This window comes from Neovison vison, chromosome 4 (genome assembly GCF_020171115.1).
Source record: "Neovison vison isolate M4711 chromosome 4, ASM_NN_V1, whole genome shotgun sequence".
Taxonomy (NCBI): domain Eukaryota; kingdom Metazoa; phylum Chordata; class Mammalia; order Carnivora; family Mustelidae; genus Neogale; species Neogale vison.
Genome location: NC_058094.1, coordinates 177,992,488 through 178,015,201, shown reverse-complemented (window position 1 = coordinate 178,015,201; position 22,714 = coordinate 177,992,488). Strand labels below are relative to the sequence as shown.

General features: G+C 40.6%; 1 protein-coding gene across 1 annotated transcript in view; it reads right to left on the bottom strand.

Moving 5' to 3' along the window:
- Nucleotides 1–22,714, bottom strand: part of DNAH11 (dynein axonemal heavy chain 11) — a 324,415-nt gene that overhangs the window by 60,445 nt on the left and 241,256 nt on the right. Inside the window, exons 64-65 of the mRNA XM_044246194.1 lie at nucleotides 11,816–12,051; nucleotides 10,527–10,649 (exon numbers count right to left, since the gene is read on the bottom strand). Of these exons, the coding sequence (XP_044102129.1) occupies nucleotides 10,527–10,649; nucleotides 11,816–12,051 (359 nt within the window). The remainder of the gene's footprint in view (nucleotides 1–10,526; nucleotides 10,650–11,815; nucleotides 12,052–22,714) is intronic.

Below are 22,714 nucleotides of genomic sequence, written 5' to 3'. Positions count from 1 at the left end.
AGCTTTACTACATGTCCTGCTGCTTCAAATTAAATGCTTCTCAATGAGGCTTGGGAGCCCCGATGGCTCCGGCCTGGAGCACAGTGGCGGGTGGCCCTCGCCATGCGGCTATGTTACTTAGCAACCCCATGGGGGGCCCCCATGGAGTTGGTCAAACCCCTGCTCCTGGGAAAGGTTTGGGCTGAAAGCCACACAGCTGGCAAGATGGCCCAGGAAAAGGAGGAAAGAAGTGCTGAATAGAAATGAGTTAATTGTCTTGCTGCTTCATATAGTTAATATAACCAACATGTCCTTCTCAGATAAAAGCAAACTTCAATTAAAAAAAAAAAAAAAAAAAAGACTGCTTGTGCAGGAACTCCAGGTACCCTCGTGCAGAAAGAAATAAGGAAGCTAAAAAAGAAAATCCGAGCAGGTTATTTCCCTTCTGGGAAACAGAATATGTACACCTTTTACATATATTGTGTTCAATATGATGACATATGTAGATGTGTATCTCTTTCATATTTCAATATAGCCATATTTAAATATTATAATGTATCATGATAAAGAAATTCTGGTTCTGTTTGCTTTTTTTTTTTTTAAAGGAAATTTGCTTTTTTCTCAAGATTTTATTTATTTATTTATTTAATTATTTGTCAGGGAGAGAGAGAGTGCACAGGCAGAGGTGGAGAGAAAAGCAGGCTCCTTTCTGAGTAAGGAGCCCAATGCGGGACTCGATCCCAGGACTCTGGGATCATGACCTGAGCCGAAGGCAGCGGCTTAACCGACTGAGTCACGCAGGTGTCCCAGAAATTTGCTTTTTTCAAGAAAGTAAAGATTCTTTATCTGTGACCTATTTGGAATTTGTCTTCACATCAAGTCAAACAACTACTACCCAAGATGACTATGAGTGTGTGTGGATTATCTATAGACCGTGAATGTTTTGTTTTGTTTTGTTTTTAATTATTTTGATTTATTTGAAAGAGAGAGAGATTGCAAGCATGAGTGGGAGAGGGAGAGCAGAGTCCCCACCAAGCAGGGAGGCAGATGCGGGGCTCAATCCCAGGACCCTGAGATCATGACCAGGCCAAAGGCAGATGCTTAACCCACTGAGCCACCCAGGTACCCCTGAATAGTATTCTCAACAACAACAACAACAACAACAAAAAACAACTTGACCGAATTTAACAGAAAGGTCTTTCCTGTAATTAAACCTTATGTTGCATTTAGAAATTAGGAGGGACTAGAATGCTGACTTCTACTATATCAGGGCATGAATTAACTTGAAAATTAAGCAATTCCTATCCACAAGTATTATAATGATAAGACTACATACCTCCTGAGTTTATTTAAAAAGAAGCTCCTAGTTCAAGAGAGCACATTTTGCCACAGTGTGGGATTTAATTTAACATGTTTCTCTGTCTTAAGTCCAACACAAGCCCTCATCTATTTAAACGGATCTAATATCAACTGTTGTACAATCATGTAGCATCAACCCCATGGGTTGATAATTTTACCGAATAATATTACCAAATAAACTGAAACCTTGCTAACTGTAAGCAATTCTCCCAATTAATCTTAATAGCACTTTTAGGAAACACAGTCATGATAAGTATCTGTAAAGTATCTTTCATTATAATAGTTCTATAAAATAAATTTATAATCATATAGTTAATATTTGTTAGTTGTAAGTTTCTTTATATGACATGCTACTTAAGGATTCATTAAAAGGACAATTACATGAAAAATATAGGGAAAGTATAAAGTGTTTTTTAAAAAATATTTATATGCTCAGAAACCATCTGAAATACATCTCACAGTAAGGTTGCTCCAGCTAAGATTAAAGTTAAAAAACGACTTCAATAATATTTGGGGGGATTTGAAAGATTGAAGAGATACCATTTTATGAAGATGCTTCACAGATCAGCAGCTTTCCTAACATGTAAGCCAGTAAATTTGCTTTGCAAAAAGTACACGTTGATAAATCTTCTCCGATATGTTTTCTGTCGATTGATATGATAAGATGTATTTTAGTTAAAATTAGGATTGTCTGGAGTTTGGTGAATTTAATTATTTGTAATTACCCAGCTGTTGTCAGCCTGTGGCCATTTTATGACAGTGGTATCTACTATGTGGGTCAGGTTCAACTGTATATCTTCTCAAACGCAGATTTAATGTGCTATTGATGAAACCATTACTAGAACCAAATTAAAGTCTGGGCTGATGTATTGGTCCACAGGGACCTGTCAGACATGAAAGGAGTAATTAGTATTCATTACTTCATACTCCGCAACATTCCAATTATTAATGAACTTCAACTTTTGGACTCTGCTGTATCTATCACAAGAGTCTTCTCAGGCATTCATTATTAGGAAGAATCAACTAATATTGGTTTGAAAAAGGCCCCGAACACAAACAGAACTAAAATAAACAAAAGCACTATTAATATCAGAAAACTCTGTGAAGGATGTGACTTGCAAAAAAAATGCAAATGATATCCCACCTGTGTGGGAGGACTGAGAGGCAGTGAGGACATGCTGGGTGAACACAGGGTCGCTGCAGTCCTTGTGGGTTGTGTCCCCCCACCCCCTTTCCTGGGTTTCAATGCTACCTTGCCTTTACAATGTGAAGGGAAACATCTGCAGCCACAAAGGTATAGAGAGAACAACACAGACATGTAAAGACGGAAGGGAGCAGGAAAAAAAATTAAGTAAAATGTTCATTGCTGGACATGAGAATGGGATGTCTGTTAGAAAATTTACAACCATGTAGGTCAGTTTGGGATGTGATCAAGGCAAAGTCAAAGTTTTTCTGTTCCTGTTCTGATACTACAAAAGGGTATCTCTATTATGAAAGCCCAACTGACCTTTTCCCATCATTTTTCTCTTCCATTGTTTTCTCCTCCTTATTTACTTCACCCAAAGAAAGGAAAATAATTCTTACATTGACCAGTTTAATTTTGCATATCCCCTCCTAGTGTGTGTGTGAATTTTTTTTTAAAAATTTTCCTTTTTTTTTTAGAGTTACATGAAGTTGCAGGGAAGCATTTGCTTTGTTAAACAGTCATTTTATCAGGTGGAAATACTATCATTAAAATATCAAACATTATTCCAAAATACTTTTAAAGCTCTTGTAAACAAAACTAATATCAAAACATGGAGCATCCTCAACTTTTTCCAATCAAAAATAAGAGGTGGCCAAAAAAAAAAAAAAAAAGAAAGAAAGAAAAAAAGGATGTAGAATAGTCCCTCCTAGGAAGAGGAGGCTAATAGGACTGAAAACACAGCTTGTCTGTATTTCAGAAAACAGCAGAAGGGTGTGAGTCACTAGGTTCTCTGAAACCCTCCCTAGATCTTCTACACTAGTGGTGAGCATGTGAGTTTGTACCAACACTTTGGAAAACAATCTGGCATTAAGTTTTAAAGCTGATTTGTGCACACACTCTACAGCCCAACTCTTCTTCTCCAGAATATAAACCTTGAGGACCCCCTTGCCATGTGCACCAGGAGATGCATGTACAAATATGCAAACATTCAGCGTATTCATATGCACAGCACCATGGCCTGTAATAACGGAAATGTCCTTCAATAACAGTATCAGATACATTGAGGAACAGTTACAGCACTGATAATGATGATGATGAAAACCAAACAACTGGAGCTAAAAACAAGAATTCAGGGAAATCTTAGATATGGAACAGTAGAAAATTTGAGTCCCTTTATATACATGATGAGGACACCTTTGTAAAGCCCCAACTCAAACAAAAATAAATCAATGTACTTGAAATAAAATTTTGAAATGAGAACAAAGTTTAGGATACTACCTTTGGGAGAGGAGACCCAATGGGGAACGAGAGGAGCACAAATGTGGCTTAAAGAATATTGGTCAAGTTTCCGCTCATAGTTTGAATGGAAGATATGTATCTAATTCATTATTAAATTAAAATATATATATTCTAATATTAGAATACATACATTCTTTTGTGTATTATGTATTTTATATGTACCAGCACTACATAGTACAATTTAAATAACCAAAACTCTCTCCTGTTTTTAGAAGTCAACTTAAAACATCAACGGCTAGGACTGATTCCCTGTTTACACATGCCCCATCCAAAAAAACAATGTCTTACTTCAGGATCTCTGGCTTAGCATCTGATTCAAGCTCCCAATCACGCACATACTGTCCTTCTCACTAGTTCAAGATTTGAAGTAAATAATATACTTTGGCTACCTATTTTTGCTATGTTGTATTGTTTTTTTCATCACCAGGTAAGAAAACATAAACAGAAAAAAATGGCCTACACGACTTAATCCAAGTCACCAAACTAGAGGGCAGTGAGCCAAGACTTGAACCGAATTTCACCTTCCTTCTTCTACTCCAGTGCTAACTTCTAAAAACCACGTGCTAGCGCATAAGCCCCAACCCAGAGCTTGAAGTCTCCCTTGAAAATAAATGCTCACGCAGCTAGTTCAAGACCATGGACTGATCATTGTATTTACTTTCCCTCCGATGCCAAGTCCTATGGAAAAGATGAGAAAATATATGTTAAAAAGAATAAATTCAACATCATGTTGGAAAGAGAACAATGAGTGGAAGCAAAAAAAAAAAATGAGGAATGAAAGAAATTGATGACAAATATCATGGAAAACATTAGCAAAAGTTACCAATAAACAATCCTTGGAAGACTAATAAACATATCCGTATTAACAATCAAGGAAATATGAAACAAAGCAGCAATGAGATAAGGATTCTGTTATCTGATGTTACTGTGGCACTCACTCACGATGCCTTATTTCCTATGCTCTGTGATTTTTTGCCCATGAACTCATATACCTTGGAATTATAACCTGTACAATCCTCTGAAATCTGGGTTTATGTACATGATTACAGACAGGACTTTTGTTTGTATCTGTCAAGTACACTGGGGTGGGACCAATCCAGTCCTGCTTAAAAAGAAGTTATTGGCTTGAGGTTTTTAGGTTCTCTAAGTAAAAATCTGTCTTAAACCTTTTTGAGAGAGACAGTTTCTGATTAGGAATTCTCAGGGGACATTTTCCCACTTCCTCTCAGTGCCAAGGTACAGAAAGAAAAGCACTCCTTACTGCAGGGCTGGGTTTTGTTTAGTTTTTGACAAATTTACCCTTAAATTGAAGGGATGGCCCCCTTGAGGCATAGCAATCTCTAGTCAGACTTCACACCTTCAACGGACTTGGTCTAGGCTCTAGGCGTCCATCACAACAGAAATCCACGGTCATCAGGTTTTAGCAGAAACCTCAAGAAGAAAATCAGCTTTGGTGTTCCTTGTCTATCCAATTCCCACTTTTTGGTTGCACTTTGTCAACCAAGTGCCAGAAGGTGTGACTATTTTACCATATTTTGTTGTTTTTCAGCATTCACACATCTAATCTGCCATAATGCCCGAAATAAGTCTATGTTTTGATTATTTTTACTTTGGTTAACCATCTTTCTAAAGACATAGATGTTTCTTATCCATGGAGAACTTGCAATTTAATACAGATACAGCACTGGAAAAAAAAAAAATCCTAAGAGGGACAGATAAAGGCAGGATGTCACAGTGGCCCAGTACAGAATGGACTGTGAGTGGGAAGCAATGAAAGTGGAAATGTAAAATTCCCATTTAATTAATTAAATAGCAGTTGAACTCTGAATTAAGTGAATTTGGGATCTGTATAAAGACAAGGTAAGTAAAATAGCATATCATAGGAGGGGGCAATTAATCTGTGTGAATGAAGGGAATAAGAAGTATCAAACAGGTAAAGCATTTCAAGGCCTCAGAGAAGAGCTTCATTTCAATTTAATGTAATAGGCAACAGAGAATTCTTAACAGATTCTTCAACAGACCAGCAATAGAAACAATATTAGGGAAAGATTATTTTAACCCCTCTCTGGGTTGGAGAGGAATGAGCAGAGTGAGAATGTAAAGACGTTACTTCATTCAGCGTAAAGAAATGAAAGGTCTGAACTATACTGTAAGATGTAGATTAAAAAAAAAAAAAGAAGAAAGAAAGAAACATGAATTCCAAAACACTGATGAGAAAATAAACAAGGTTTAGGGGAAAAAAAGAGTAGGGAGAGGTATGATGTCCAAGTGGCACTCACAGGAATTCTACTGAAAGAAGGTAGTGCCTATTTATTTGGAAAAACTTAAGAAACTATGTTTCCACCTATGTATTCAACTTTATATGATCATAGGACATTCAAGAAGACATTTAGCTTTTCTCATCTGTGAAGTGATTGTGACCTCTGATCTTCTGACTGGAGAAGATGCGCTCAAATAAATCACACCTACAGGGGCTCCTGGGTGGCTCAGGGTTAAGTGTCTGACGCTTGGTTTCAGCTCAGGTCATGATTTCATGAGTCTTAGGATCAAGCCCGTATCAACCTCCTCTCTCGGTGTGGAGTCGGCTTCAAGATTCTTTCCCTCTGCCCCTCCCCCTGCTCACATACACGTATGCACTCTCTCAAAAATAAATACATCTTCAAAAAAAAAAAAAATCACATCTACTAAGCTGGTTTAACTACCTCTCCATGTACATATTCCCCAAGATCTCCTTATCAAGCTCCATACTCACATGCCCACTGGCTTCTTAGACTTCCTTTCTGAGAATCTTAAAGTAGGACCTTCATCTTTGAAAGTCTAATAAAAGAAATCATCACCTCTTTCCCTACACTTACTCCTATTGCTATACCACAACTCCCCATAAGTCACACCATCATTTAACCTGGCAGAAGACTGGAAATCACACTTGAACCTTCCGTTTTTTCCCTACCAACAAAATCCCATTAACAACCACGAACTGATAAAATTAACTCCTTGAGGGATGCCTGGGTGGCTCAGTCGTTGAGCATCTGACTTCAGCTCAGGTCATGATCCCAGGGTCCTAGGATCAAGGCCTGCGCTGGGATCCCTGATCAGTGGGGAGTCTGCTTCTCCTTTTGCCTGCCACTCCCCCTGATTGTGCGCTCTCTTGCTCTTGCTCTCTTTCTGGCAAGTAAATAAATAGAATCTTAAAAAAGAAAAAAAGAAATTAACTCCTTGAGAATTCTTTCATTTGTCCTCTCCTGCTTTTCTAGTATCACTGCCTTATTTAGGGTCATATCATGCCTCAACAGGATGACTGCCATTGTTTGCTAATTAGATCCTGGCCCCATGGGTTCTGGTCCATTTCCCTTCAATCAATACTTTACAACGCTGGGGTGCCTGGGTAGCTGTGTTAAGCCTCTGCCTTGAGCTCAGGTCATGATCCAAGAGTCCTAGGATCGAGCCCCGCAGCCGGTTCCTTGCTCAGTGGGGAGCCTGCTTCTCCATCTCCCACTCCCCTTGCTGTTCTCCCTCTCTTGCTGTCAAATAAATAAATAGAATCTTTAAAAAAAAATATGATGCCAGCAGCATGCCCTTTCAGAAATAAATCTGACTATATTCCTCCCAGCATGTTTGAGTCTTCACTAGCTTCCCCACTGACCTTCTCATGATTCTCAAGTGAAAATATGGAGACTCCATACTCCAGAAAGTATGGAGACTTCATACTTTGGATCTGCAGGCCCCAGTACAGTGCCTGGTCAACAGTGCTCAGGGAAGGTCCTTTGGATAAGGACCACTGCTCCTGTCAGCTAATGTTACTGAGAAGAATGGGCCCCTTTAGTGTGTTTGGGGAAAAGAAAAAAAATTATCAACCTCTAGAGAAAGGGCCAACTTAGAAGTGATCTGTGGGTACCCAGGACCTTCACACTCTGGAGGTCCTGCCCATCTCTCAGGCTTCCCTTCACTCAGGCCTTGTTGTCCTTTATTCCTTCCGACCCAAGACTCTCCACTGATGTGGATCCCATTTGCAGTCCTGCCCGAAGCTGTGAGGCTGTTCTGTGTTCTGCTGTTTGGTTTTAGTTCTCTCATTCCATAATCCCCCTCTCCCACTTGTCTGTCTGACAAAGGCCCACTCATCTTCCTAGACTCATATTGAATGTCAATGTAATCTCATGTCATTTTTTCCACAAAGTCTTTCCAAGTCTCCACTCTGGCAATGATGAACCCCTGCCATGAATACTTCTATCGTCACACCAACAGCACGGTATTTCTTCTGTTTACAGGTCTGCCTTTCCCCTATGGAAATGGAGCTTCCTTAAAAGATGGCTCTCTCCCCTATCATACTTTGGATCTGCAGGCCCCAGTACAGCGCCTGGTCAACAGTGCTCAGAGAAGTTTTATTAGTGACTGATACAGTATGTAAGGAGTCCACCAGCACTCAGATTCTCTGGAAAAAGGTACTAAAAATATCTGCAAGGAGAGAGGGAAGGGGGAAAAACTGGAGATACAGATAAGAATTTACACTCATGTAAGTCATCGTCCCCACATGTGAGGGTTTAGGAACTAGGATTATTAACGTAATAATTACATGTGGTAAACACCATTTGTTCTATTCTTATGTATCATTTTAAATTCTCTTAGTCTTTAAAAAAATGCTGGAATGATACGATCAGTTCCACAAAACCTAATAAAGAGTACATATTCAGGAAATAACATAATTTGGAATAAGATATTCTAGACTGTGATAAAGCCTTGATGCTCTACATAAAATAATTTGTTTCTGAAATATAAGACTTCTGGGATTCACAATAATATGAAACTATAGCCATCCTGAAGAAAAACTGTGACTCAAATTTATTAGTCCCTGGAAAATTTAAATTTATATGTATATAATACATCTGTGTATATACATGTATAATATATAATATACATATAAAAATTTAAAATTTACATATAAAATATATTGTATATTTTATTTATATTCATTATATACTACTTGTATTTGTATACACTACTTATTTATGTAATACAGAAAATTATATATTTATATTTATTATATTATATATTACTTATATATTAAAATACATATAATATGTAAAATATAAAGAAAATATGAATTTATAATCATTATTTTATGTATTACATATTATATATTTGTTTTATTATGTATATTTTATGTATATTTATTATATATTCTTATATATTTAAATACATATATAATATATAAAAAATAAAAATATAAAATCATATTATATATTTATAATATATTTAATAATATAATTAGAGAAAGAGAGGGAGAATGAGAGTGATAGAGAGAAAATCGTTAAATTTCTTATACCTAAATTGTGTTATTAACATTCCAAGTTTAAAAAAAAAGGTCCGAGTTAAAGCTAGAGAATGTGTATTTCACAAACAAAAACTTTCAGGTCTTTACTAATAGAGCCAAAATCTTAATAACGAAGATTTCACTTCAGTGACATTCAAGATTCTACACTGTATTTTTAACACATCAGACGCAGCTACAATTATATTTATGTCAGAGTTGCAGCTTGTCAAGTAGCTTATTAAATTTTTCTAAATGCTTGGCTGGGTAAATTTTGGCTTATTAAACAATTATCAGTTGTCAGTCACTGTAAATGGATTTACTTGTATAATAAATACTTGACTAATCCGTAAGGGACTATTTAAAAAACAGAAGTTAGTTATCCTTAAGTAGAACTATTTTCACTTAAAACTGACAGGAATCAACTGGTGATAGAAAGGAGACCGTTAACTTTGAGGCCGAGACTGGGTGTCAAAGAAGGGTGGGGGAGAAATTTTGAAATCATAGCTCTTTGAAGGGAAAAAAAAAAAAAACCACACACATAAGAAGAGCAGGAAGCCCAGTGAATTGTCTGGGGAGCGTCGGTTTCCTGTGTGAAGGGGCACGGAGAGCATGCGGAATGCCACCACTCCCATGAGCCCGCGAAGACCCGGTCAGAGACATGCTGGCTGCATGTGACTTTTCACACATTTATAGACCGTGCTATGATCCTCCTCGCAGATGGCTTCCCTGCCTCTGGGACAGTGTCCTGGACAGTCAGGGGTCCAGGGGAATGGCAGCTATCCGGAACATCACACAGAGCTCACAGGGCATGTTCTCAAGTTGTTGGTGGCACCTCTGCCGGTATGGGAATGATTTTAAGGGCCCACTAATGAATTTTTTCAAATTACATATTTTCCACATATTGTATTAAGTGTATTAGAAAAAAGAGAACTAGCCCAGTAAACCCCTCATGTTGTGGATGTCCTTACTTTGGATGAAGCGGAGTTAAACCAAAAAACAGTGAGTGGACTTAGAAGTGTCCTAAAGAAAAACATTAAGTAAAGAAGGATACAGAAGACAGGCAGTTTAGGTAAACACACTAAAGGTGCTTTGCAAAGTCTTAAATTTCTTTGGTATGAACTGATCAAGGAGCAACTACTTGCAGATTTGTGACAATGCATTTTTTTGGTTTATAAATCAGGGACTGGATAACTTGAGTCTAAATCTACCAAAGACATAGTCTACAAATCTGGATCGTGTTGAGGTTGCTTCTTAGAATGGAGGTGCCACGGAATGGAAACAGAAACATCACCAACAAGATTCCAATGGACTGTGCTGATTTTGAGGCTAACAGAAGCTGCTGAGTGCATTCATATGTAGCACAAAATTAGAGGTGAAAAATTCAAGAAAACTTACTTTCCTTTTCTAATGGTGTTTCTGCCAAGTAGGGGACCAAGCACTGGATCTAGTGTTTCCTCCAGATTTTCAACTAGGATGACATCTCCAAAGGCCAAAGCAGTTTCAATGGCATTCAAAAACCTGAAAATTCAATCAGAATTGAGATAATAGCATGTAAATAAGCACAGGAAAAATGTCCAAAATTATTTATATTAAATTATATATGATTTAATGTAGAGTTTAAAAAATGAGACAGACTAACTTAGAGAAAACTGTTTCATAAAGTATTCAACTAGATTACACAGAAATTCATGATTAGATTTTGAGATGAATTACACAGTGATATTTTCCAAGTGAAATTCAACAGTATGAATAAGTCCATGTGTAAATTAGTTCTTTTGACTATAACCATGGTTGAGACAAATGTAACTTACCCAAACACCATAAATTTAAATTCATTTAATAGGTCCTTTTTTTGAGGGGAAAAAAAATTCCAAAATATATTAAATGCCTTGTGGTTTAGTCAAGCATTGATTTTTTTTTTTTTAAACCTTTAAGTTCTGTCTTGGCAAGTGGTAAATTATCACTATATTTCATCCTCCCTCTCCAAACATAGGCTCTCCCCCTCAAAAATAATTTCTTCAAGTTTTCAGATAAGCAAGGAGTACATTTATCTGCACAACGGCAGAAATTCCTTATTTCGTTTTCTATGTGAAAAGATGATGAAAGGGTCAAATCAAATACCAGTAAGTCTAAATTATTCAATATTAACTGAAGACCAACTTCGTCCAAGACAAATTTATCAAACAGTAATGTCATGAGGCGCCAATGACAGAAAGTCTCAGAATAGATTCAGTCCTCCAAGGCAATATACAAAACTTGACTAGGAAATTCTCTTCAGGCAGTGCTGGGGTTGTACGCACCCTAAAATCCTACAACAGGCCAGGTGTATGTTTGGGAATAGATTTCTCACCCACTGACCATTGCTGTGTTGCCACATGCCAAATGTCCTCAGGGAAAACGGTCCATCCTGTTCCATTCTTGGCCTCAGGAAACCCACCTATCTTTCCACTCTGGTGCAGGGTTTGTTCTCACCTTCAGCTTAATTTCATTTTCAGGTAAGTGGATGCCCACCTAACAAAGAGGCCCTTTCTACAAAGATACTTTATGTGAAGCGTGAGCAAGCAGATAAACAATACTGCCCCATTTCACAGTAGCAGAGAGGACAGGCAACACCGAGACTTGGCAAAAATCAGACCCATTTCATGGCCGTTCAACAAAAATCCAATCCCGCCGATTTCACGTACCCTTTCTGGCCCAAATGTGTGACCTTCAGGTCTGCTCCGTACTTATTCTTGATCCACTTAATTCCCTGCTGCTGGGGATCGATCATCAGGGGCCAGCGCTCACAATGTGTCAGGATAGTGGCGTTTTCGGTGGACATTCTGTCACTGGGCAGCCCCTCATTATTCCAGGTGGCAACGGTAGCGTCGTCTGTCAACATGGCAACCAAGTCCAGGCCTTCGGTTATGGGGATGGAAACCTTGAGAATCAGAGTTGAATGCAGTCAACTGCCAGGGTGGGAGAGAAAAGACTCCATGCGACAGACAAGGAAACGAGAGATGAAAGCCAAGACACCACCTGCCAATTCTCTCTGGGCTCTCGGAAGCCAAATGCAGCTCTTGCCGTGGAACACAATTTGACCCTATAAACACGGTCAGTACTGTTCTGAAATCTGTCAAATTCAGTATTCAACATGTGGTTTATTATTGCATCTGACTTCAAGAGAAAGAAACGTGGCCCTAGGCAGACATTGGCTGTTCCCCCAAGGGGAGGGAGGCTTAGACACCAGAAAGAACCACAGGAGAACAGGAATGTATTTGCTCTGGGGGTCATCATCCCACATGAGCAAGGCTCAAACACAGTATCTTGCTCAGGCAATTCATCCTGTAGCACAGGCCAGCATTACCAAGAGATGACTTTTCTTCTGTGGGCAGATTGATGGGATGTATTCTCTGCCCAGGGGCTGAGATGGCAGCCTCATGTATCTAGCATGAGGGAGGGTGGGAGGGGAGGGGAAGGGCAGAGGGCAGAGGAAGAGAAGCAAACTCCCTGCTGAGTGCAGAGTCCTGCAGAGGTGGCGGGGGGTGGGGGGGTGTTGATCTCACAACCCTAAGATCATGACCTGACCTGAAATTATAAGTTAGATGCTCAGAAATGACTGAGCCACCCAGGTGTCCCCAACATCTGTTTAAAGAATAAGGATCATTCTTTAAAAAAGTGGACTTTACAAAAAATACACAAGACTATAGAAGGGAATTTATTAAAGAATTTCTTCATTCGGTCATCCACCACCAAATATTTATGGAGCACCTCCTATGTACTAAACCCCATATGGTGGCTGGGTGAGGGGCTAACATGGAAGCATGCCTTCATTAGAGAGGGCAGTAAGAGCCCTACATAGAGTGGGCCAGGGGCAGGGGGTGGGTGGCTGGGGTGTAGCAGCAGTCCGAATCAAGACTTACTGGTTGGCCAGGGATCTGCAGCAAAGAAAATGGCGGCAGGATTCTTACAGTAGAGTTGTGATGCAATTCATGTCACCATCTCTAGAGAAGGTGGCACAATAATCCTACTGTCTCTGACCACAATGTTATCTTAGCAATAAACTCCATCTCCTACCAACAAGCCTTGGGACTGACACACAGTTTTCTCAAAGACACGAGAAAATCGCTATCTTTTAGAACAAGCATCCTTCTATTAGCAAGGAGTCTGCAGCTTTAACTTCCTAACTTTGACTTAAGGGAAACAACTTGTAACAACCAGAGGCTTTAAATAACTTGAATTTCTGATGCTACAAGGAATAGGAGACAGTACACATGTAGATCTTGTGTCCAAATTCCACAGTTTGAATTGCTTAAGCACCTACTGGGCTCACAGCTGAGTGCAGGGGATCAAAGAGAACTTTCCCTCTCCCTTTTTAAATGATCATTTTCATCTACTAGGGGAAAGAGAGCAGGTAGCTCACACCAAAGAGGATCCTGACTGCTGTGTGAGACTTTGACACTGAAATTTTTAGACACAAATTTCAGGATATTTTCTTGATAGCACTGTGTTCAGATAGTTGCAGGAATACATGAAGAAATTTTTTCATTGGGATTTTTTTTTTTTTTTTAGATATTTATAGCATAGGAATCGTTCTCACAATCAACTTTAACCTAGGCTTAGGCAGGGGAAAATAAACCTCAATTTATAGGGGTAGACAGTGTATTGCTGAGTGAAAGAAGTCAGTCAGAGAAGGATAAATACCATATGATTTCACTCCTACGTGGAATTTAAGAAATAAAACAAACGAACAAAGGGGAAAAAAAGCAAGCCGCAGAACCAACTGATAGTTACTGGAGGAGAAGTGGGGGGATGGGTGAATAGGTGAGGGGGTTAAAGAGCACAGTCATCGTGATGAGCACTGGGTACGTGTAGAACGGCTGAATCACTGCGCGGACACCAGAAACTAATCACACTGTACACCAATTACACTGGGATTACAGTAAAACCACCGTGAGGCTGCTGAATTAGAACAATGAAATAAAACACATTTCTTTGAAAAAGACAGTGACAAAACTACTAATATTTATAAGGCTTTAAGTGTTTACAACAGTTATCACATCCACTCACTCTTTTCGATGTCTCATTTAACTTAGAGGAGTTCTGGCAAGTAGACCTCTTTGGTTGTCTGTCTTTGCTTGGGACACTGAGGCATAAAGAGGCTAAGAGCTTTAATGACTCCATGTTTCGTTCTGTCTGTTAACTGCTAGGTCAGACTGATGAGCAGATTGCAAATGCCTCCCTCAACATGTCCAGGTCTCTGTGGCGTGTGCCGGAGGGTAACAGCTCTGGGTGGAAACAATTCTGGGTAACATTTTTCTTAGACCCACAGGCCATGTATGACTACTACCCCTGTCCTGTTGGGTCACCGCTCTCTGAGCTACTCTTTGGAAGAAAGCAATGTTGAGTAACAGTTTAATTTGGACCCTCCAGGCCACACATATGCCCACTGTCCCTGTCCTTTCGGTCCCTGCTATGCTGCTCTGGTTCTTCCCCATCCATTCTCCAGACTCGTGCTCCTGATGCTGCACATTCTGACAACCCTTCCCACAGGCCCTTTAGTAGCCTGATCCCATTTGGACCAAATTACCTTGCTCCCACTACCCACTCATTTTCACCAAAATACCAGCTCTCACCTAAGGCAGTGGTTCTCAACCCCACGCTGCATTTTAGAATGTGCCAGAGCTTTCAAACGCTGCCAACGTGTAGTCTCCCAACTCTAACGACTGAACTTTAACCAACATCACTATATTTTGTAAGTTCACACCCACATAATCTCAGCATGAGGCTGGGGGTGCCAGAATGGCTTCCCTTAGGTCTTACTTCACTTTAGGGCTTTCTCAAGTGGACTGTTTTCTTAATACTCTCAGACTCAACACATATGTAGGAAAATAGTTGTCATTCTTCTTACTTCCCAACAGGTCATTCCAAGACCACTGCTCCCAATCTTTAATAAAAAATGCCACCTCTTGAGGCTCATGGAGTCCAGATAAACAATCCTCTATGTGTCTCCTCATATTAATTATTAAGGACGTAGCTACTAGTCTTTCTCACCTTTCTAAGTTTTGCTATCAATCTGTGACAACATCAATTCCCATACAGATGATGAATCTAATCTCTGGCCTTGACATCCTTCATTCTTTTCTGGACGAAAAGGCGGAGGGAGAGGAAAGTAATAGGACCACCGAGAAGGATGACACAATATCCCCATCCCTGGATTCTCCACACGCTCCACCTCCAATGAGCGTGACATGCTTCTGATCAGGTGTTACCCTATCTCCTTCCTTAGATGACAACCACTGTCCCAGACCTTGTAATCATCTGAAATCATTTCACTGAAATCTAAATGTCTAATCCCCACTTGATTAAACATGACTGTCTATATCTCTCACCTTTAAACACAATACTTACTCTGACCAACGGTAGTAAGATACTTAGTCTCTTACCTACCATATATTTTTTTATTACAGCAAAATCTTTATAACACAAAATTTTCCATTTTAACCATTTTTCTGTGTCCAGTTCAGTGGCAGTAAGTACATTCACATTGCCGTACAACCATCCTAACCATTCCTTTCCACAAGCTTTCCATCTTTCCAAACTGAAACTCCATGCCCATCAACTGGTAACTCCCCAGCCCCCTCTTCCCACAGCTCCGGGTGACTACCATTGTCCTTTCTGTCTCTATGAATCTGACCACTTTAGATACTTCATGTAAGTAGAACATATAATCCTTGTCCTTTCATGACTGGTTTATTTCACTCAACATACTGTCTACAATGTTCATCCATGTTGTAGCATGTGACAGAAGTTCCTTCCTCACACTGAAGAATAATCCATTGTCTGTATACACCACCTTTTGTTTATCCACTAATCTACCGAGGGATACAGGGATTGCTTCTACCTTTTGGCTACTGTGAATCACGCTGCGATGAACAAACACACAAGTATTTGAGTCCTTGCTTTAACTTCTTTGGGCATATACCCATAAGCAGAATTGTTGAATTGTGGTAATTCTGTATTTAATTTTTTGAAAAACTCTATCATATTTTTTTTAATTTTTTTTTCCAATTTATTTATTTTCAGAAAAACAGTATTCATTATTTTTTCACCACACCCAGTGCTCCATGCAAGCTGTGCCCTCTATCATATTTTTAACCACACGTTTCTGGCTACACTCACATCTCCTCCAGCCTAATTAGCACTTTCCATTCCTTAACTGTTCCTCGGCCTGCCCCATGACCTTCTCTGCCTTCGTTTCCTTTTGGCTTATCTGTCCTGGCTGGATTCAACATCTTTTGTCCTTTCTTTTTCCTCTTACACTTATTGCTGATGAAAGCTTTATTACTGTGACTATGCATTTAACTTTTCCAAACTCATCTTTGGTTTCTTTAAGCTTGACAACAATTAACATCTACCCTCCTGTTGCCCTCAACAGGCATTTTTGATGTTTTCACTCCCCTCACACATGTCCTCCTGGTGCCAGCTTGCTCATTTTTGGCGGGGGGTACTGCATTTCCCTGGCTTCCTGAGAGACCAGTATGTGTGGATGTGTCAAATTCCTCTCTAGATCTCTACCTCTAACAACTTTTGTCTGCTTCCCTCCCACCTAAGTTCAAAGAGTCTTGCTTCTCCAATCTGAAGGTCATTCTACTCCCTCTCTTCTGGAGCCTGTCCCTCCCCACTTCTGGGGCCTCATCTCTCCTCACCATTTTATCCTTCACAATTCCTTCTCCCTTTCTTCTCCTGAAGCAAGAAAACATGCTCCCATCTCATTCACACTGAAAAACCAACCCTACCCATACTCTATGTCTCTAACTAGGCACTCTCTTACCTCCTTCCCATCACAGGCAAATTCCTCCAAGATTAATGTCTTTTCCTTCTACTCCTTCACCTCCCACTTTCTGTGTAACTCCGTGCAATCTGGCTTCTGGCTTGTCAGACCTTCGTGGTCACAGAAGACCTTCACATTTCCACAGGTGAAGACACTTTCAGTTCTTAGCTCTCCTCCCACATTGTCCCTGTGGCTCCAGCATTACTGACCATCCCCATGTTTATGCTCTCGTCTCCCAGGCACCACGATGGCCAGAGGTGTTCTCCAGTCTCTGCTCCTTCTTCATCTTTCTCTACTTCCCAGCACTGAGGCAGTCCCCTTAACTCTAAAGCTCCTCTGACGTGATCTCACCCAAGTGCACTTCCAGCAACTCCCCACACATTGATGGCTCCCAAATCTGACTCTCCACCCAATAATGCTCTTCTCTAGCTCCTACCAATTACGGACACTTGAATGCTTCAGAGATACCGTGCAGTCATCTTTCTGTTACCTTCATCTTTTCTCCCAAACCAATTTTAATCTCTGGCAATGGCACCTGCGCCTACTGCTTATCTCGCCATCGTGCCCGTCGGCAATCCAGGGCTTTGTTTTACTAGTGCTTCCTCCTTGTCTCGTCTGGCATCACCCCGCTGCTGGCCATGTCTGCTGTCAGCACTTTGTTCAGCTCACAGTCTTCTGGACCGCCATCGTAACATATGGCCTCAGGAACAATGGTCTCTTCCTCTTCCAAGTCACTGTTCATTCTGTGCCCAGTGTGAGCTTTTTACAGAATGTGTAATTCTGACCAAAGACCTACTTAAAATCCTTCAATGACTCCTGATGCTTATGATAAAATACAATTTCTGTTTCTTCGTTTATAACATGGGGATTATAATATGGCTCCTTACTAATTTGTCTTGTTCAGCTGTATTTTCCCATCTTTAATGATATACCAGTGTATTTACATTATCTGAAGCTTACTTAACATTCTAAGTCACTTGGAACTCTTTCTGTTTGCCTTGAAGCTATGAAGGAAAATGCTAACTGTCAGTTTGCCTAAAAGGTTGGTCAGTTGTATAATCACCATTCACTGAAAACTCCATTACTACCCCCACTGATATACAATGTACATGTAAGCGTACATTTCTTTATTTTAAAAATACATATTGATCGTCTGGTAGGTCCTCAAAGGATCAAACAAAGAGCTACCATGCAGCCTATTAAAAACAACAACAACAACCACCTCACTCTTGCCTATGTACGAAAGAGAAATAAACATGTCTATGCAAAAAACCTCACACAAATAACCCTAATGTTCATAGCAGTATTTTTCATAATAATCAAAAAATAGAAGCAACCCAAATGCCCACTAACTGATGAATGCGTAAGTAAAATGTGGTACATTCATATAATAGGATATAATTCAGGCTTAACAAGCAATGCCCTGATACAGGCTACATATATCATGGATGAACCTGGAAAACATGCAAAGTAAAAGAAGTTAGGCAACAAATACCACACGTTCTGTGAGTTCATCCTTAGGAAGTGTTCAGAACAGGCAAATCTGTGGAGACCTAAATTAGGCTGGTGACTGTCTAAGCCTGGAGAGGAAGGGGTAACTGGAGCTAACAGATATGGGGTTTATTCTGGGGGTGATGAAAATGTTCTAGAATGGACAACTCTGCGAATACCCTAACACTACTGAAGTTTATACTTTAAATGGGTAACTGTGTGGTATGTAACTCACATCTCAACGAAGAGATATACCGAGCAGATGTTCCGGGTGCCATTTCAGCATAGAGTAGTTAAAAAAAAACCATACAAAATCCTTGCTTCTGTGGATCTTACACCATACTTGAGGGAGAGGACAGCTATTAACCACAGCAAATGAATAAATGAAACAACATATTAGAAAGTGACAAATGTTATGGTGAAGAAAATGGAGTGGGAGGAGGCATGCTGAGGGATGGAGGTTATAATCCTACCCAGGGATCTGAAGATGTTATTTGAACAAAGCCCTGATGGATGGGAAAGAGATACTAGTATGTCCCGAGAGAAGACTTTAAGCAGAGTTGACAGCTGGTGCAAAGGGCCTGCAGTTGTCGGAACACAACTGTGTATTCAAGAAAGGTGGCCCGTGTGACTGCAGCAGGGCCGTGAGGAAAAGAATAATAGAAAGTGAGACAACGAGAGTAAGGGGCAAATTCCTAGAGGGTTTTATAACACTTTCTAGGATTTCTAGCTTTTGCTTGAAGTGCAGGGGTGGGGTGGGGTCATCAGAGGGATTTTCAAAGAAAATTCACTTTCTCTGACTTGCCCTTGTAGCTGACCACACTGGCTGATACACTGAGATCAGGTCTGGAGGAGAGCAACACATGTAGCAACAGGAGAAGCAGTGTAGGAGATGAGGAGATTTCTGCAGGTACTCAAGAGAGGGATGGTCGTTTGGCCCAGGATGGGAGCAGAGAAGGTGGGGAAAACTGGTCAGATTCTGAACAGACACTGGAGACGTAGCCTACAGAATTTCCTAGGTGGACTGGACACGAGTCGTACAGGGAAGGGTCACATGAAGGTGATCATTGGGGCTCGAGCTGCTCTTCAACAAGTTGGGAATACTTGGGTAGAAGGGTTTGTGGGGGGAAGGTGGGATTTCAGTTGGGATGCGCTGTACGTGGACATCTTTCAGGCACAGGAGTGAAGATGCCAGGTCTGGGCCACAGATACACTTTTGTGAATTACGGACATATCAGAAACATTTAAAGCCAGGAACCTGGTGAAAAGCAGCTCAAAGAGTAAAGGCTGGGAATTTCACCATTAAAGGTGGGGAGAAGAGGAAAAACGTAACGAAACCCAAGAAGGATTGGTCAGTGAGGTAGGAGGGAGACGGGGAAAGGGGAGGTCTTGGAACCAAGTAGAGAAGGTACTGATGGAAGGATGGGGGTGGGGTCGATTACATCAGGGGCAGCCAAGAGGCAAGCATGATGAGAATGGAAAACAAACCACTGGGCTTAGCAATGTGGAAGCAAAACTACCCCAGAGGAGGCTTGGTGGAGTGGTAGGGACAAAAGCCTGTCCAGAGTGATTCAGAAAATGGAGGGAGGACCTGGAGACAGTGACTGCAGATGACCCTTCTGAAGTGACTGCTGTAAATGAGCAGAGAAATGGAAGAGTAGCTGGAAGGGCAGGGAGGGGGTCAAGAGAAACGTGTTGGGTGTATCTTGTTTGATGGGAGAAATAACCACGTAAGTGCACGCCGGTGGCAATGATCTAGTCATGAATTAGCAGGGGGAGAAAAACTGAGGAGAGTGGAAAACTGCTCTGGCATTATCCTTGGGGAAGGGAAAGGAGACGGAAACTAGGAGAAACCCAGAGGATCACTCTTAGATACAAGTGTCAGCTGTTCCTCTTACAGCATCAGGAGCGAAGACATGGTATGAGCATAGGTATCCCAGGGGACATCTGTTTGTACGATGTCTCTTGACATCCTGATCAGTTCTGAACTTGATTCTACTTTTCTAGTTCCCCTGCAGAACTACCTTGTTGTAATTATTGTCGTTTTAGAACATATTTTACTATCTCGAAGGACAAGTGCTTTCTTACTGTTCTATTCCAAAATTACTTTGGTGTTTTCAAAAACATTCTTTCAACAAACTTTGGAACCACTGGGTCAAGTAAAAATATAATTCTCCCCACCCCAGGAGTTTTGACTCAAATGGAATTAAATGTATTTATGAAATCAGGGAGAATCGATCATTTAGAATATGAAGTCTTCATTTCTAGGAAGGATTAAGGATGGCTGACCTGCTTTATAAAAGGGTTCCTTCCGGGGCGCCTGGGTGGCTCAGTGGGTTAAAGTCTCTGCTTTCAGCTCAGGTCATCATCCCAGGGTCCAGGGATCGAGCCCCACATTGGGCACTCTGCTCAGCAGGGAGCCTGCTTCCCCCTGTCTCTCTGCCTGCCTCTCTGCCTACTTGTGATCTCTCTCTGTCAAATAAATAAATAAAATCTTAAAAAAAAAAAGGGGGTCCTTCCAAGGTCACCTTACCTATTTCAACAGGTCATTAATAAATGCCATGCTTGGTTTGTAGGTTTTAAAAATCACAACCATAGTCACTTGCTGACGGGTTAACTTATGAACCCTCTGAATCCCCAGGATAGCCGAACCAAACTGACAAGTCAGAGACAATTAGGGGACAGTTACCTACAGGCAAGTGGAGCTCCAGAAGCCACCCTAATGTAATGAAAAGAAATAACAACACTGGCTTCTTGAGAGGAGAAAATGAAGAAATACTTTTGGAGAAAAAGTAATTTAAAAATGCACATTCTTAAGCGATTTTAGCTCCTCTTGGCCCCGGCACGGGTTTTACACAGATGTGATGATCTTCCCACCTTGCTGTGACTGGATCTAGAAGGAGGCAGGGTTAACTGGCTCAGAAACTGGAACCCTCTTTCTAGACAGACAGACCTTTGTTAGGTTTTAGGGGGCACTTTGTGCCAGCTGTCTTAGCGACAGAGAGGACTCTTCCAAAGGAACATCATTCATATAATTGGGAAGCATCTTCTTCCTTTAGCATAGTTGTGCCCGGAGATAGGTACAAGCGTGAGCTGGTCACATCTCAGGGCCCGATTCTCAGTCTGCACGGTGCCTGTGCACTCAGGAGGGCAGGAGAGAGCGTGGAGAGGACGGGAAACAGGGGTGAGGCTCCCTGCGGAGGCTTGTGGGGCCATGGGCACCATAGGCCCACGGTTAAAATGAGTATGTGTACAGCGTACAGCATCAGAAAACTGCTGTTCTGCTTTGGGGCTAGGTTTAGCATGCTTGAGACATTTTGGGTAAGTCAATCAATTCTCTTGTTTTATTTGCATGACTTCTTCAAAACAAGACTTTATGTAACATTTGGGCTTTTAACTAAGTGCGAAAATACACATGGGTTGACAGGAAACTTCCTAGAAGCACGCACACTAAGTGATGCTCTACCAGCGACTTAAGACCGATTATAAAGTTAAACTTGAGAAGGCACCTTTCCAACTTAAACACTGTAAAATGACTGGGAGCTTAAGTTCCAACTGCCAGGACTATGACATGCCCCCCAAAGCGAAGAGGAATCGTGACAGTAAGAAGACAAGGTGAAGTTCAAGGTTTGGACAGCTGGAGATGAAGGTGAATTTCCCTACAGCTTTGGAAAGAATGAGAAAGCTCTGTCAATGAAGGAGAATGCAGAGAGGACCACGGAAGAGGACAACTGTCACTCAGAATTAGTCACGGGATGATGCAGGCCAAGACACCCGTACAGAGGACCGAAGACTGGTGAAGACGAAACCGAGAAAAAAGGCACGAGCGGAGTCAGGCAGCTGATACTCTGAAGCCCATGACACAGTCAGAGTTGGACAGTCTCAGCAGGAGGCTCTGTGTTCTTATGTAAAAGCCTGTGTCAGGGCAGAAATACTTAAAGAGAAGCCTTGCACTTTGGGGGAGTAGTAGAGACAAACTCCTTCTAAAAATCTTCGACATTACAGCTGTTTGATACCACAGGTATATTAAATCATTACAAAAGGACTATTCCTCTAAAATTATCAATTATGGAATGCCTTTAATAGTGAACTTTCCCTCCATCATTTCATCTACATAAGGACCACTGACATGTCTTTATGTCACGGAAACAACTATTGTGAAAAGTGAGGCAGAATTATTATTATTATTATTACCAATGCAGAATGTTAATATTCAGAGAGATGTAAGGATATCTTTTTTTTTTTCTTCCAATTTATTTATTTTCAGAAAAACAGTATT